The sequence below is a fragment of the Sapajus apella genome, unplaced genomic scaffold (genome assembly GCF_009761245.1).
Source record: "Sapajus apella isolate SASKATOON/1434 unplaced genomic scaffold, GSC_monkey_1.0 scaffold36, whole genome shotgun sequence".
In the NCBI taxonomy this organism is placed as follows: Eukaryota; Metazoa; Chordata; class Mammalia; order Primates; family Cebidae; genus Sapajus; species Sapajus apella.
Window position 1 is genome coordinate 8,978,295 of NW_022436976.1, and position 11,376 is coordinate 8,989,670.

At 38.9% G+C, this 11,376-nt stretch overlaps 1 protein-coding gene and 1 non-coding gene across 2 annotated transcripts in view; both read right to left on the reverse strand.

Annotated features, from left to right (window-relative positions):
- The window catches only part of AK5 (adenylate kinase 5), a 298,444-nt gene that overhangs the window by 143,890 nt on the left and 143,178 nt on the right, over positions 1–11,376 (reverse strand). The window contains exon 8 of the mRNA XM_032296561.1: positions 8,945–9,021. Coding sequence (XP_032152452.1) covers positions 8,945–9,021 — 77 coding nt within the window. The remainder of the gene's footprint in view (positions 1–8,944; positions 9,022–11,376) is intronic.
- LOC116564200 lies at positions 6,206–6,267 on the reverse strand. Its single transcript, XR_004274786.1, has one exon. It is a non-coding gene; the product is annotated as a U7 small nuclear RNA (small nuclear RNA).

Genomic DNA, 11,376 nt, shown 5'->3' on the forward strand with positions numbered 1-11,376 from the left:
GTGTGTGTGTGTGTGTGTGTGTGTGTGTGTGTGTGTGTGTGTGTGTGTGAACGTGCTGCTTAATCACCAAGTGTTTGGGGATTTTCTGTCTTTCTGTTATTGAATATTGGTTTAATTTGACTGTGGTCTGAGATGAGACACTATATGAGTTATATTCTTTTAACTTGTTAAGGTATGTTTTATAATCCAAAATGTAGTCTTGGTGAACATTCCATGCGAGCTTGAGAAGAATGTATATTCTGTTGTTGTTGGATAAAGCGGTCTATAGATCTCAGTTATATCCAGTTGACTGGTGGTGTTTGGTAGTATTATTGAGTCCAGCTACATCCATACTGATTTTCTGCTGACTGGATCTGTCCATTTCTGATAAAGGAGTGTTAAAGTCTCAGTAGTGAATAGCGAATTCATTTATTTCTCCTTGCTATTCTACTAGTTTATGACTTATGTGTTTCAATGATTAGTTGTTAGGCACAGACACATTAAGAATTATGTCCTCTTGGAGAATTAACCTCTTAATCTTTATGTAATGCTCTTTTTAAAAATCTCTGATAACTTTCCTTCCTCTAAATTTCCTTCCTGTAAATTCTGCTCTATCTGAAATTAATATAGCAACTCCTGTTTTCTTTTGATTAGTGTTAGCATGGTATATCTTTCTCTATTTACTTTTAATCTATATGTGTCTTTATGCTTAAGGTGGGTTTCTGGTAGACAACATATAGCGGGGTCTTGCTTTTTGATCTACTCTAACAATCGCTGTCATTTGATTGGTGTATTTAAACTGAAATTTAAAGTGATTATTGATATAGTTAGATTAACATATACCATATTTGTTACTGTTTCCTATTTGTTGCATTTGTTCTTTGTTCCTATTTTTGTCTTGCATACTTTTTCTGGCTTTTGTAGTTTTAATTGAGCATTATGAGTCTTTTTCTCGTCTTTAAGAGCATACCAATTATACTTCTTTTCTCACTTTTTTAAGTAGTTTCTCTGGAGTTTGCAATAAACATTTGCAAATAGTTCAAGTCCACTTTTAAATAACACTTTATGGCTTCATAGGTTGTGCAAGTACTTTGTAATAACAAAACATTCCTAATTCTTCCCTTCTGTTCTTTGTATCATTGCTCTCATTTATTTTACTTATATATAAACATGTATACGTAATTATAAGCATATGTAATTAAATATATTGTTGCTATTATTTTGTACATACTCATCTGTTAGATCAATTAAGAATAAGAACAATGTCTTTATCTTCACTTATTCATGTTCTCATGTTCTTCCTTTCTTTATATAGATCTGAGTTTCTGAACTATGTCATTTTTCCTTTTTTTTTTTTTTTTGAGATGGAGTCTTGCTCTATTGCCCAGGCTGGAGGGCAGTGGTGCAATCTTGGCTCACTGCAACCTCTGCTCACTGCAACCTCCACCTCCCAAGTTCAAGAGATTCTCCTGCCTCAGTCTCCTGAGTATCTGAGACCATAGGTGTGCACCACTATGCCCAGCTAATTTTTTGTATTTCTAGTAGAGATGGAGTTTCATCATGTTGGCCAAGCTGATATCGAACTCCTAACCTCAAGCCATCTGCCTTCCTTGGCCTCCCAGAGTGCTGGGATTACAGGCATGAGCCATCACACCCGGTTCTATATCATCATTTTTCTTTTCTTTAAATAAGTTATTTTAACATTTATTGCCAGACAGGTCTGCCAGTAACAAATTCCCCCAATTTTTGTTGATCTTGGTAAGTCTATTTCTCCTTAATTTTTGAAGGATAGTTTTGTTGAGTACAGAATTCTGGGTTGGTGCTTTTTTCCCACCTTTCAACACTTTAAATATTCTCTTCCATTTTCTTCTTACATGCAAAGTTTCTGAAAAGAAAGTGAGTATCATTTTTATCTTCACTCTACTACAGGAAAGGCATTTTTTGCATCTGGCTTCTTTTAAGATTTGTTTCTCTATTTTTGATTTTCTGAAGTTTGAATACAAAGGCTTTTTGTTTTGGGACATTTATCCTGGTTGGTATATTCTGAGATTCCTGGATCTCTGGTTTGGTGTTGTTCATTAATCTGGGGGAAATTCTCAGTAAATGTTGTTTCAAATATTGCTTCTGTTCATTACTCTCTTTCTTTTCCTTCTAGTATTCCTATTATGCATATGTTACATCTTTTGCAGCTGTCCTACGTTTCTCAGATATTCAGTTGTTTTTTCAGTCTCTCTCTTTTTCAGTTTTGAAAATTTCTATTGTCATATCCTTAAGCTCAGAGATTCTTTCCCCAGCCATGTGTAGTCTATTAAATGTACCCATCAAAGGCATTCTTCATCTATATTACAGTGTTTTTGATCTGTAGAATTTCTTCTTGTTTCTTTCTTAGAATTTCCTTCTCTGCTTACATCATCCATTGGTTCTTGCATGTGGTCTATTTTGTATTATTAAAGTCCTTGGCATATTAATCATAGTTTGAAAGATTCCCAGCCTGGACAACATAGCAAGACCCCAACTACACAAAAAATAAAATTAGCCAGGCATAGTGGTATACATCTGTAGTCCCAGCTACTCAAGAGGCTGAGGCAAGAGGATTGCTTGAGCTTAGGAGCTCAAGGCTGCAATGAGCTATGATCATGCCACTGCACTTCAACCTGGCCAACAGAGCAAAACTCTGTCTCTAAAAAATGAAATAAAATAAAATAAAATAAAATAAAATCTTCTTGGCCTGATAATCCCACATTCCTGCTAAATATGACTGTTTCTGATGCTTAGACAGTCTATTCAAATCATGCTTTTTGCCTTTTGATATACCTTGTAATTTTTACTTGACAGATGGACACAATATACTGAATAAAAGGAACCACAGTAAATAATCTTAATAATGCTGTGATAGAGTATGGGACCAGGGAAGTGTTCTATAGTCCTAAAATTAGGTCTCAGTCTCTTGGTGAGCCTGTGCCCCTGGACTGTGAACTTTGCCAGTGCTTCTCAATACTTTTTCTCCCTTTGGGTGAGACAGGGCGGCTACAGGGGGCTAGAGTTGGGTTTCTTCTTGCTCTAGAAATGTTAGGCCCTGGTAAAATAGTTTCTTCAGCTAAGTGAATGCCAGCTAAGAAGCCTTGTGAAGAAGAACAGAATGCTTTAGCATATTTCAAATTTTGTTTTGTTTTGCTTTTTTCTCCTCCTGCTGCCAGAAGACTGAGAGGAATTTTTCCAGATATTCACTGTGAGAACCTGGCAAAGCTACTGGAGGTAAGACTTACAGAAGCGTGAGGGTCCCATGACTGGATCTCTCTGGGATTTCTAACTCTCATATTGTCCACATGGAACCTCCATCTACTGTCACTGATCGGTGTTTCTCGCCCAGGTACGGGCTTCCCCAGACGTTTCTGTTTGTGGGTTTCTGTTCGGGTAAGCTGTGACTCTCTGGTTGTCTCCCCAATCTCTGGTGCAATGGTTTGTCCTATAACCTCACTTCTCTGAAAGATCTAAGAGTGACTGTTGATTTTTCAGTTGTTCAGCTTTTTACTTGTTGTTAGGATAGAGCAGCAACTTCTAAGTGTGTCACATGCCAGTCCAGGAATCAGAAGTGCTCAGACAACTGGCATTCACTTAGCTGAAGAAGTGGTGGCCTCTGTCAGCTATAGAAGGCTATCTTAAAAAGTTCAGTCATATTTGAAGGAGAGAGGGTAGGGAACTCACATTTACTCAGCATTTATTTTGTACAAGGTACTCTGCACTCCCTCTGACAACACTACTTCTAAGTGGGGTTGTCACCATCATTTTCTCAAAGGGAAAACTGAGGCTCAAAAGGGGCTCAGAGGTAAGGCATAAGAACATCACACATTAAGTAGAAGAACTCCAGTTCAAATGGGAATTTATGAGCATATGTCATATGCCAGGCTCCGTGGCAGGCACTGAGGATACAGAGAGCAGAACATATTACCTGAAATGCAAGATAATGTAACAACACAGAGTATCTCAGGCCCCCTGAGAAGGTGAACCAAAATTGTAACAAGAGAAGGGCTTCCTAGAGGGGAAGTTTGGTCCTGATAGTGCATGAGTAGAGGTCACATGGGACAGAAGCAATAGGATTGAGGAAGCTTCCATATAGAGGAAAGGGACTGTGCAAACATAACCCATTTGAGGGAACTGAGAATGGCTTTGTGTGGCAATGGATGAGTTTTAAGAAAAATGTGGCGGTCATATTCAGATTTGAAAGTTTCTATGAATCTTCTAAGAGATTCCAATTTCATTCTGAAATCAATGAAGAGCCAAGAAAAGTTTTATACAGTGGAATGCCATGATTGCGTGTGGTTTCAGGAAGATAATTCGATGGGTGAACAGGCTGAGGCAAGGAGACAGGTTAGAAGGCTGGCTGAGAGTGTGAACCAAAGTACAGCCAGTGGAACTGGAGTGGGAGCAGCAATTCCTGCACAGGAGAACTGAGTAGCTTCTTGACCAAACTGAAGTAGGAAGAGAGAGAAAGGAAGGAGGATAGGAAGACACCCTTGTGTCTGGCTTGGGTAGCTGGAGAATGGTGGTATCATTCACAGAAATAGTAAGAACAGAAGGAAGAACAGATTTTGTGGGGGAAGATGGTGAGCATGGTTTTGGACATGTTGAATTTGAGATGCACATGGGAAATCCAACTGGTGTTACGCAGCAGTCAGACATATGCAACAGGGACTCACCAGGAAGCTCTAAGTAAAGTTAAAGACATGGCTGTGACTGAGCTTCTCATAGGAGAACATGTACAGTTTGGAGAGAAGGGGCCGTGGTCAGTATGCTAGGAAGTGTCCCAACTTAAATGATGGACTGATGGAAAGGAGTTCAGCAAGGAAACCAAGAATGAGTGAAGTGAGAGGTAAGAGCAAGGGATCACATGGAGGCAGGGGCTGCAGCCTGTGGTAAGGAACAGAGGCTTTGTGGCTGAAACTGGCTTGGTGCTCACCAAGCCCATCTCTCCCTTCCTAGGCACATAAATAAGCTCCATTTCCCAACCTCCTTGCATCTAGGTAGAGCAAGTAACTAGGGTTGCTACTGAATGTGAGATGGGGTGATCTGCAATTAAATACAGGTTCATCTTCCTCAAGTTCTTCTTCCCATCTACGATCTCTTTGGAGGTCACGTGTAAAAGGACCTCTGGAAGGAAAGCGCTCAGGTTTTAGATTTATTTATTACACCAGCATAGCCTAGCCTATCTTTCCTGCTGCTGGCTCTGGAGTCACACAGCTGGATTTGAATCCTAGCTCTTCCTTTTGAATCCTGGCTTTACCTCTTGCCAACGGTGTGACCTTGGGTAAGCTGCTTAATTTTTCTGTGCCTCAGATTCCTCATCAGTAAAATTGGGATAATAATAACATAGTTTTCTAAGGGTAAAATGAGGTAATAAATAGGAAGCACTCAGATCAGTATTAAAAGCTCTAGAAATGTTGGCAGTGAATGGAAAGAATGGCAAGAGCAGGGGAGTGGTTCATGACAGGAATCAGCAAACTGTGGCCTGCAGGTCAAATCCACCCTGCTGCCTATTTTTATACGGCCTTTCAGCAAGAATAAATTTTACATTTTTAAATGGTGAAAATAAATGACATGAAAGTTATATGGAATTTAAATTTCAGTATCAACAAATAAAGTTTTATTGAAACAAAGCTACATTCATTATTGACATATTATTATGGTTACCTTTGCACAATGATGGCAAAGTGTGAGTAGTTGCCAGAGACCATATGGGCCCACAAAGCCTAAAATACTTATACTACCTGGCCCTTTCAGAAAAAGTGTGGTGATCCCTAGTTTACAGTGACAAATGCAGCAAAGGTCAAGAAAGATAACTAAAAAGGGTTAACTGGAGTTGGCAAAAGATTACTAGCGACCTTGTTAACAGCTTTATTAGAGTGGGGAAAGTGGAGAAAAAATTTTGGTGCCAGGCAAATCAAAGTTTGATTCCTGACACTAAATCTGCTAGCTTTATGGTCTTGGGAAGTCAGTTAACTTTTGGGAGCTTCAATTTCCTTGTCTGTAAGTTAGGGATTAACAGAGCTTACTTCGTGAGTTATTGTAAGGATCAGCAATAATGCAGGTAAATCATAAAACACATTTCTGGTTTAGAGTAGGTGCTAAATAAATGCAAGTTCTTATTTCATTTAATCTGCTGCAAACAAAATTATTCCTTTATAGGAATTGCATTTTCACTTTTTAATTTTTTTTAAAAAAATTTTCTCTGGGCTTTCCAGCAAAAACTAGAAAGCCTGCTAGACCAGTTCTAAAAGAGCTGTAATACTACATTTTCACGTTTAATATTTTATGTTTCTCTTCCATCTTCTGCTGGTTTACGTTATATTTTAAGTCACTGCTCAAATTTCACCTCTTTAATGAGGACATACCATTTAATACGAAGATCCTGATTGACGCAGTAAGTAATCTGTTCCACCTCCAGCATTCCTAACCCCCTTACTCTGTTCTGCTTTCTTTTCTCATAGTTTATCGCCTTTGACAATCTAGAGAACTGACTAATTTACTATGTTTATTGTTTACCCTCTGTCTTCCCCAGTCTGATGTAGTTAAAGAAATGGGGGCTCCACACCCCCCAACAACTAGAAAGAACAGAAAAATCTGAAAGAAATCATAATATAAGGATATTCAAAATTTTAAGTCATTGCTCAATTTTCACCTTTTTATAAGAGCCTTTGCTTGTTTTGTATAATTATATATTCCAACTACCTGAACAGAAACTGGCACATGGTAGGTATCTAATTAATACTTGAATGACTAAATGAAAAAAGAATAGATGAGGATTTTAAAAAGTCCTGCTCAGGACTGGATATGTTCCTTGCATCTTGGGACTGGGACTTGTTTTTTCATCTCTGCAAAATTCTCAGCTCTTATCTGTTAAAATACAAACTTACCTCCATCCCCTCCATTCTCTCATTCTGGAATTCCTTTTAGAATATGTTGAACCAATCATGCTATCCTCAATGTCTCCTAAGTTCTTTCTCATATTTGACAACTATTTAGCTCTGTGTTTTATTCTACAGCAATTTCCTCTACTCTATTATTAAGTCCCTTTTTAGTTGCATCTAATCTACTATTCAACCATTAATTGAATTTCTATTTCAATGACAATATTTTTGTATTGTGCCTACAATGCCTGTTTCTTTCCTTTTTCTTTCTTCTTTTCCATTTGTTCATGTATTTGTTTCTGGCTTCGAATCTTCCCTTTCAATATTTTGAATATCCTTATATTATGATTTCTTTCAGATTTTTCTGTTCTTTCTAGTTGTTGGGGGTATGGAGCCCCCATTTCTTTAACTAGCTGGCTTCCTTGTTGTGGATCATTTCTTTGTGCCATCTGTAATTTTTGATTGTAAGTGGTGGTTTTGCATTAGCCTCTGCTGGGGTCTTACGGGTCAGCAACTGAAAAGGCTCCCAATACATAGCACTAAATGGCCTGTCTTTAGAGGGTAGGATGGGAGGCAGTACATTGTGGCAGGGGCAGTACAAGCTCTTTCTTTTGTAAACTGTCCAGTCTTCGGTATGCTAGAGTATGTCCCTAAGTTCACATCCCCACTGTGAAACCTTTTATGTAACCTTGGGTAAATTACTCTTCCAGTCCTATTTTTTTGGTCTGTGATATAGAGACAATAATTCCTACTTTCTAGGGACGTTGTGAAGAATTGGTGAGTTAATATAAGAAACTTGGCACGATGTTTTACATGTAGTAAGTGATTAATAGATGTTAAAAATTACTATAAACATGTGGTAGCTATTATAGCACTTGCCAACATCATCTCCTTGCTGTATGCTATAAGGAAAGAACTTAATACTCAAGAAAATAGCTTCTGAATATGTATGAAATATACAGCCAGCCATTACATGTGGACAATAGTCATATCTGTTTGCTTTATTTGTGATGAATATTAATTAAAGATGGAGACAAAAGCTCTCTCAGGAACATGTTCACTAGGCTTTTAGCCATTGCTAAGGATCACTGATGAGAGGCGGAAGAAAGTTTTGGACATTTTCCTTTTTCAAAAATAAAGCCTAATTAGGGAGTTGGATCATTTGCCAACTATTTTGGTTCATTAAAACATAGCAGCAGAGAGAGTTCTTCTGTTGAGAGGAAAATGACCCAGATAAATGTCTTCAGTTTTATTCAAAGAGAAAACATACTTAACTTCATGGGTGTGCATTCCTTGGTCATCATTCCCTTCCACAGGTTAGTGATATGGTTTGGCTCTATGTCCCCACCCAAATCTCATCTTGTACTTCCCAAAACTCCCATATGTTGTGGGAAGGACCTGGTGGAAGATGACTGAATCATGGGGGCTGATATTTCCTGTGCTGTTCTGATAGTGAATGGGTCTCACAAGATCTGATGGTTTTAAAATCAAGAGTTTCCCTGCACAAGCTCTCCCTTTGCCTGCTGCCATCCATATAAGACATGACTTGTTCCTCCTTGCCTTCTGCCATGATTGTGAGGCCTCCCCAGTCATGTGGAACTGTGAGTTCTTCATTAAACCTCTTTCTTTTGTAAATTGCCCAGTCTCGGGTATGTTTTTATCAGCAGCGTGAAAATGGACTGATACCATTAGCAAAAAAAATAGCAGAGCCCAGAACCTGTAGCAGATGCTCAGTAAATATTATTAGTTTATTAGTGGAAAGGGATAGAGACACAGGCAAATTCTTGGGCAAGAGAACCTCACTTCTATCCCATGTTAACTTTCAGCCACAAAGTTTTCCTTAATTCACTGCTGTTTTGGATCTTTGGATGAGGGAGTGCCAAAGAGCCAAACTTAGTGAATAAAAGCTGTAGACTACTGTAATTTATCATGTAATATGTTATTAGTTATTTGTATATATTTCACAAAATGAGTTTTTATAATTCAAATTTTCATAAAACATTTATAAAGGTTCAACTTAAAAACATTTAAATAGAGTACTATTTTTAGATTTTAATTACCTGATCTTCATAATCAGATCCTGTATCGATGATCTCTCCAGTGTCCAATATCATCGAAGGATCAAGGTCACTTGAACCTAAAATTAGGAAAGAAAAGACTAGTGGATGGAGGTCGTCAGTGTATGTTTTTAAAGCAAACAATCTCTCACTAGATTCCCATATTTTCCTATGTTACATTAAATTCAGAAACATTTCTGTACTCTTCTCATCTGCCAGGTACAATGTTTTGCTGGAGATTGAAAGTGCAGTGACTCTGGATACTGTCTGCACCCTTAAGAAGAAGAAAATATTGTGAGGGAGAATAATTTGTCAACAAGAGGTTATTATTAAAGGTTCAGCAACCCAAGAGAGTGAGTTACTAATACTGACTAGTAGTGGAGGCGATGGTGGAGTTAGGATCCTTCACGAGGATCTGTGATCCTGAACTTTGAGGGTGAATGCAGGTCATCCAGGAGAGGGTGCAGTTTCAGGATTTGCAATAATAACGGAGGTAGAATGTAGGGTCCCGCCCCACAGGGTCCTGTGAGCCCCTCCCTGCTGGTGTGGAGATGAGAAACTGTGAAAATAAAGACACAAGACACAGAGATAGAGAAAAGAAAGTCTGGGCCCAGGGGTCCACTGCCAACCAAAATCCAGAGTCCAGCAGTGGCCTGGAGTGCCTGGACACTCTGACTTTTATTGAGTACAAAACAGGAGGAAGGGTAGGTAGGGAGAGGTAATGGTGGTCTGTGATAGAGACAGGTAAATCTCATGTCTTGGAGACGGGCTCAGGATTTTCTAAAAGCCGAGGCGAGGAGAAAACCTAAGGCATCGTCATGTTTTTCATACTTGTCAAGAAATAACAAGGTCACTAAGATTTATGCTACAATTACTAATTCTTATCTTTTAAGAAAGAGAGGAACCAGGTGCAGAAGCAGAACATGAAAGTAGACGTGGAACGTGACCGCTGAAGCACAGCATCACAGAGACAATTAAGCCCCCAGATGTCTATGGGCGGCCGTCAGGCCTACCACAAGAGCTTGGAAGAGCAGCGTTCTCTCCTAACTCCCCCAAGGAAGGAGACATCTCGGCCATCTTGGACGTCTCCTTCCCTAGCTGGCTAAACAGCGGGCGCTTTCACAGCGCTGGCGCTGCCGCACAGCCGAGGTGTCCTCCAGCAGCCCTTATGCGGGCGTGACAGAGGACTTGGGGCATCTTGCCTCAGGGTCCCCTCTTTTTCCAATGCCACCTCAGTCCCATACTTCTTGACCTGAGACATATGAGTAAGATTAAAGATTATATGATTATATATGTGTATATATTTATGATTACCTGTGAATAACTATGTGATTATTTAAGATTATATATAGGAATAACTATGCAACTATATCTCTAATTCTTTTCTAATTCTTTATTTATATGAGAGCAGACTGAGGCCTCAGCTCCTGTGGGGTTCCCCCCCACAGTAGAAGGAACACCATGAGCAAAGTACAGAGTGGGAGGAGAGTAAGGGGTTTCCAGAAATAGGAAGGGCTGAGTTTGCTTACTCCATGAAAACTCTAGTTTTTCCTCAAGTCTTCAGGTCACCTTAGTTGCTGAAGGTGAGAAAAATCAGGTTAACTTACTGTATGAATAGAGAGATTATTTCCCTTAGGTACTACAGGTTTCATTAAATCATTTATTCATGAATCCCCAAGGCTCAGACTTAAGCTGGTAATTTTTACAATGAGACTTCTGAAGCACAACTGATTCATCATTCTCATTTAATTATTCTTCCCTGCTAGGAAATATATATCATCTAACTAGCCAGAAAGACTGAATTCAGTGCTGCCCGTAAAATATTGTATGTGCTGTGAAAAAACAAGCCATCCTATGTTTCACTGTAAACTTGGCCTTGGCAAATAATTCTTAGTCAAAATACGCAATGAGTAATGCATAATGAAGATGAATTTTTAAAAAACGTCGAGCATCTCAAACATTTCTCAGATATAGAGCTGTCCCTGATGTCGCTTTCATATTTTCTTTCAAAATGAGTTGGGGTATGTCCTCACACAGTCTTTTCTCATCTCTTTTCTTTTTTCCCCTTCTCTTCTCTATCATTGTCCCCGTTGTCTTCTGACTTGACAAATAGCCATTAGCAAGTTGATTAAGTTCTAAGCAGTAAAACCAGTGTTTACTGTGTTTATATCTTTACTTTTTTTTTTTAAAGAATGATAAAGTATTTCAAAATGGACATATTAAACTGTGAAACCGTTTTGGAAAAGTAATCACAGAGTTGCCAGGAAGAGTTGCATAAGTGCGTTCGGAACAACGCTGAGCGATGCGAGTCACGTCAGCAGCACAGCCCTTGCCAGGCCACTGTTCAGAAGGTGGTTGCTAGAATGGAGCTGGCAAGACTACACACCATGCTATTAGCAGAGATTAGAGGGGAGAGGCGGGAAGCTTTAATTTAC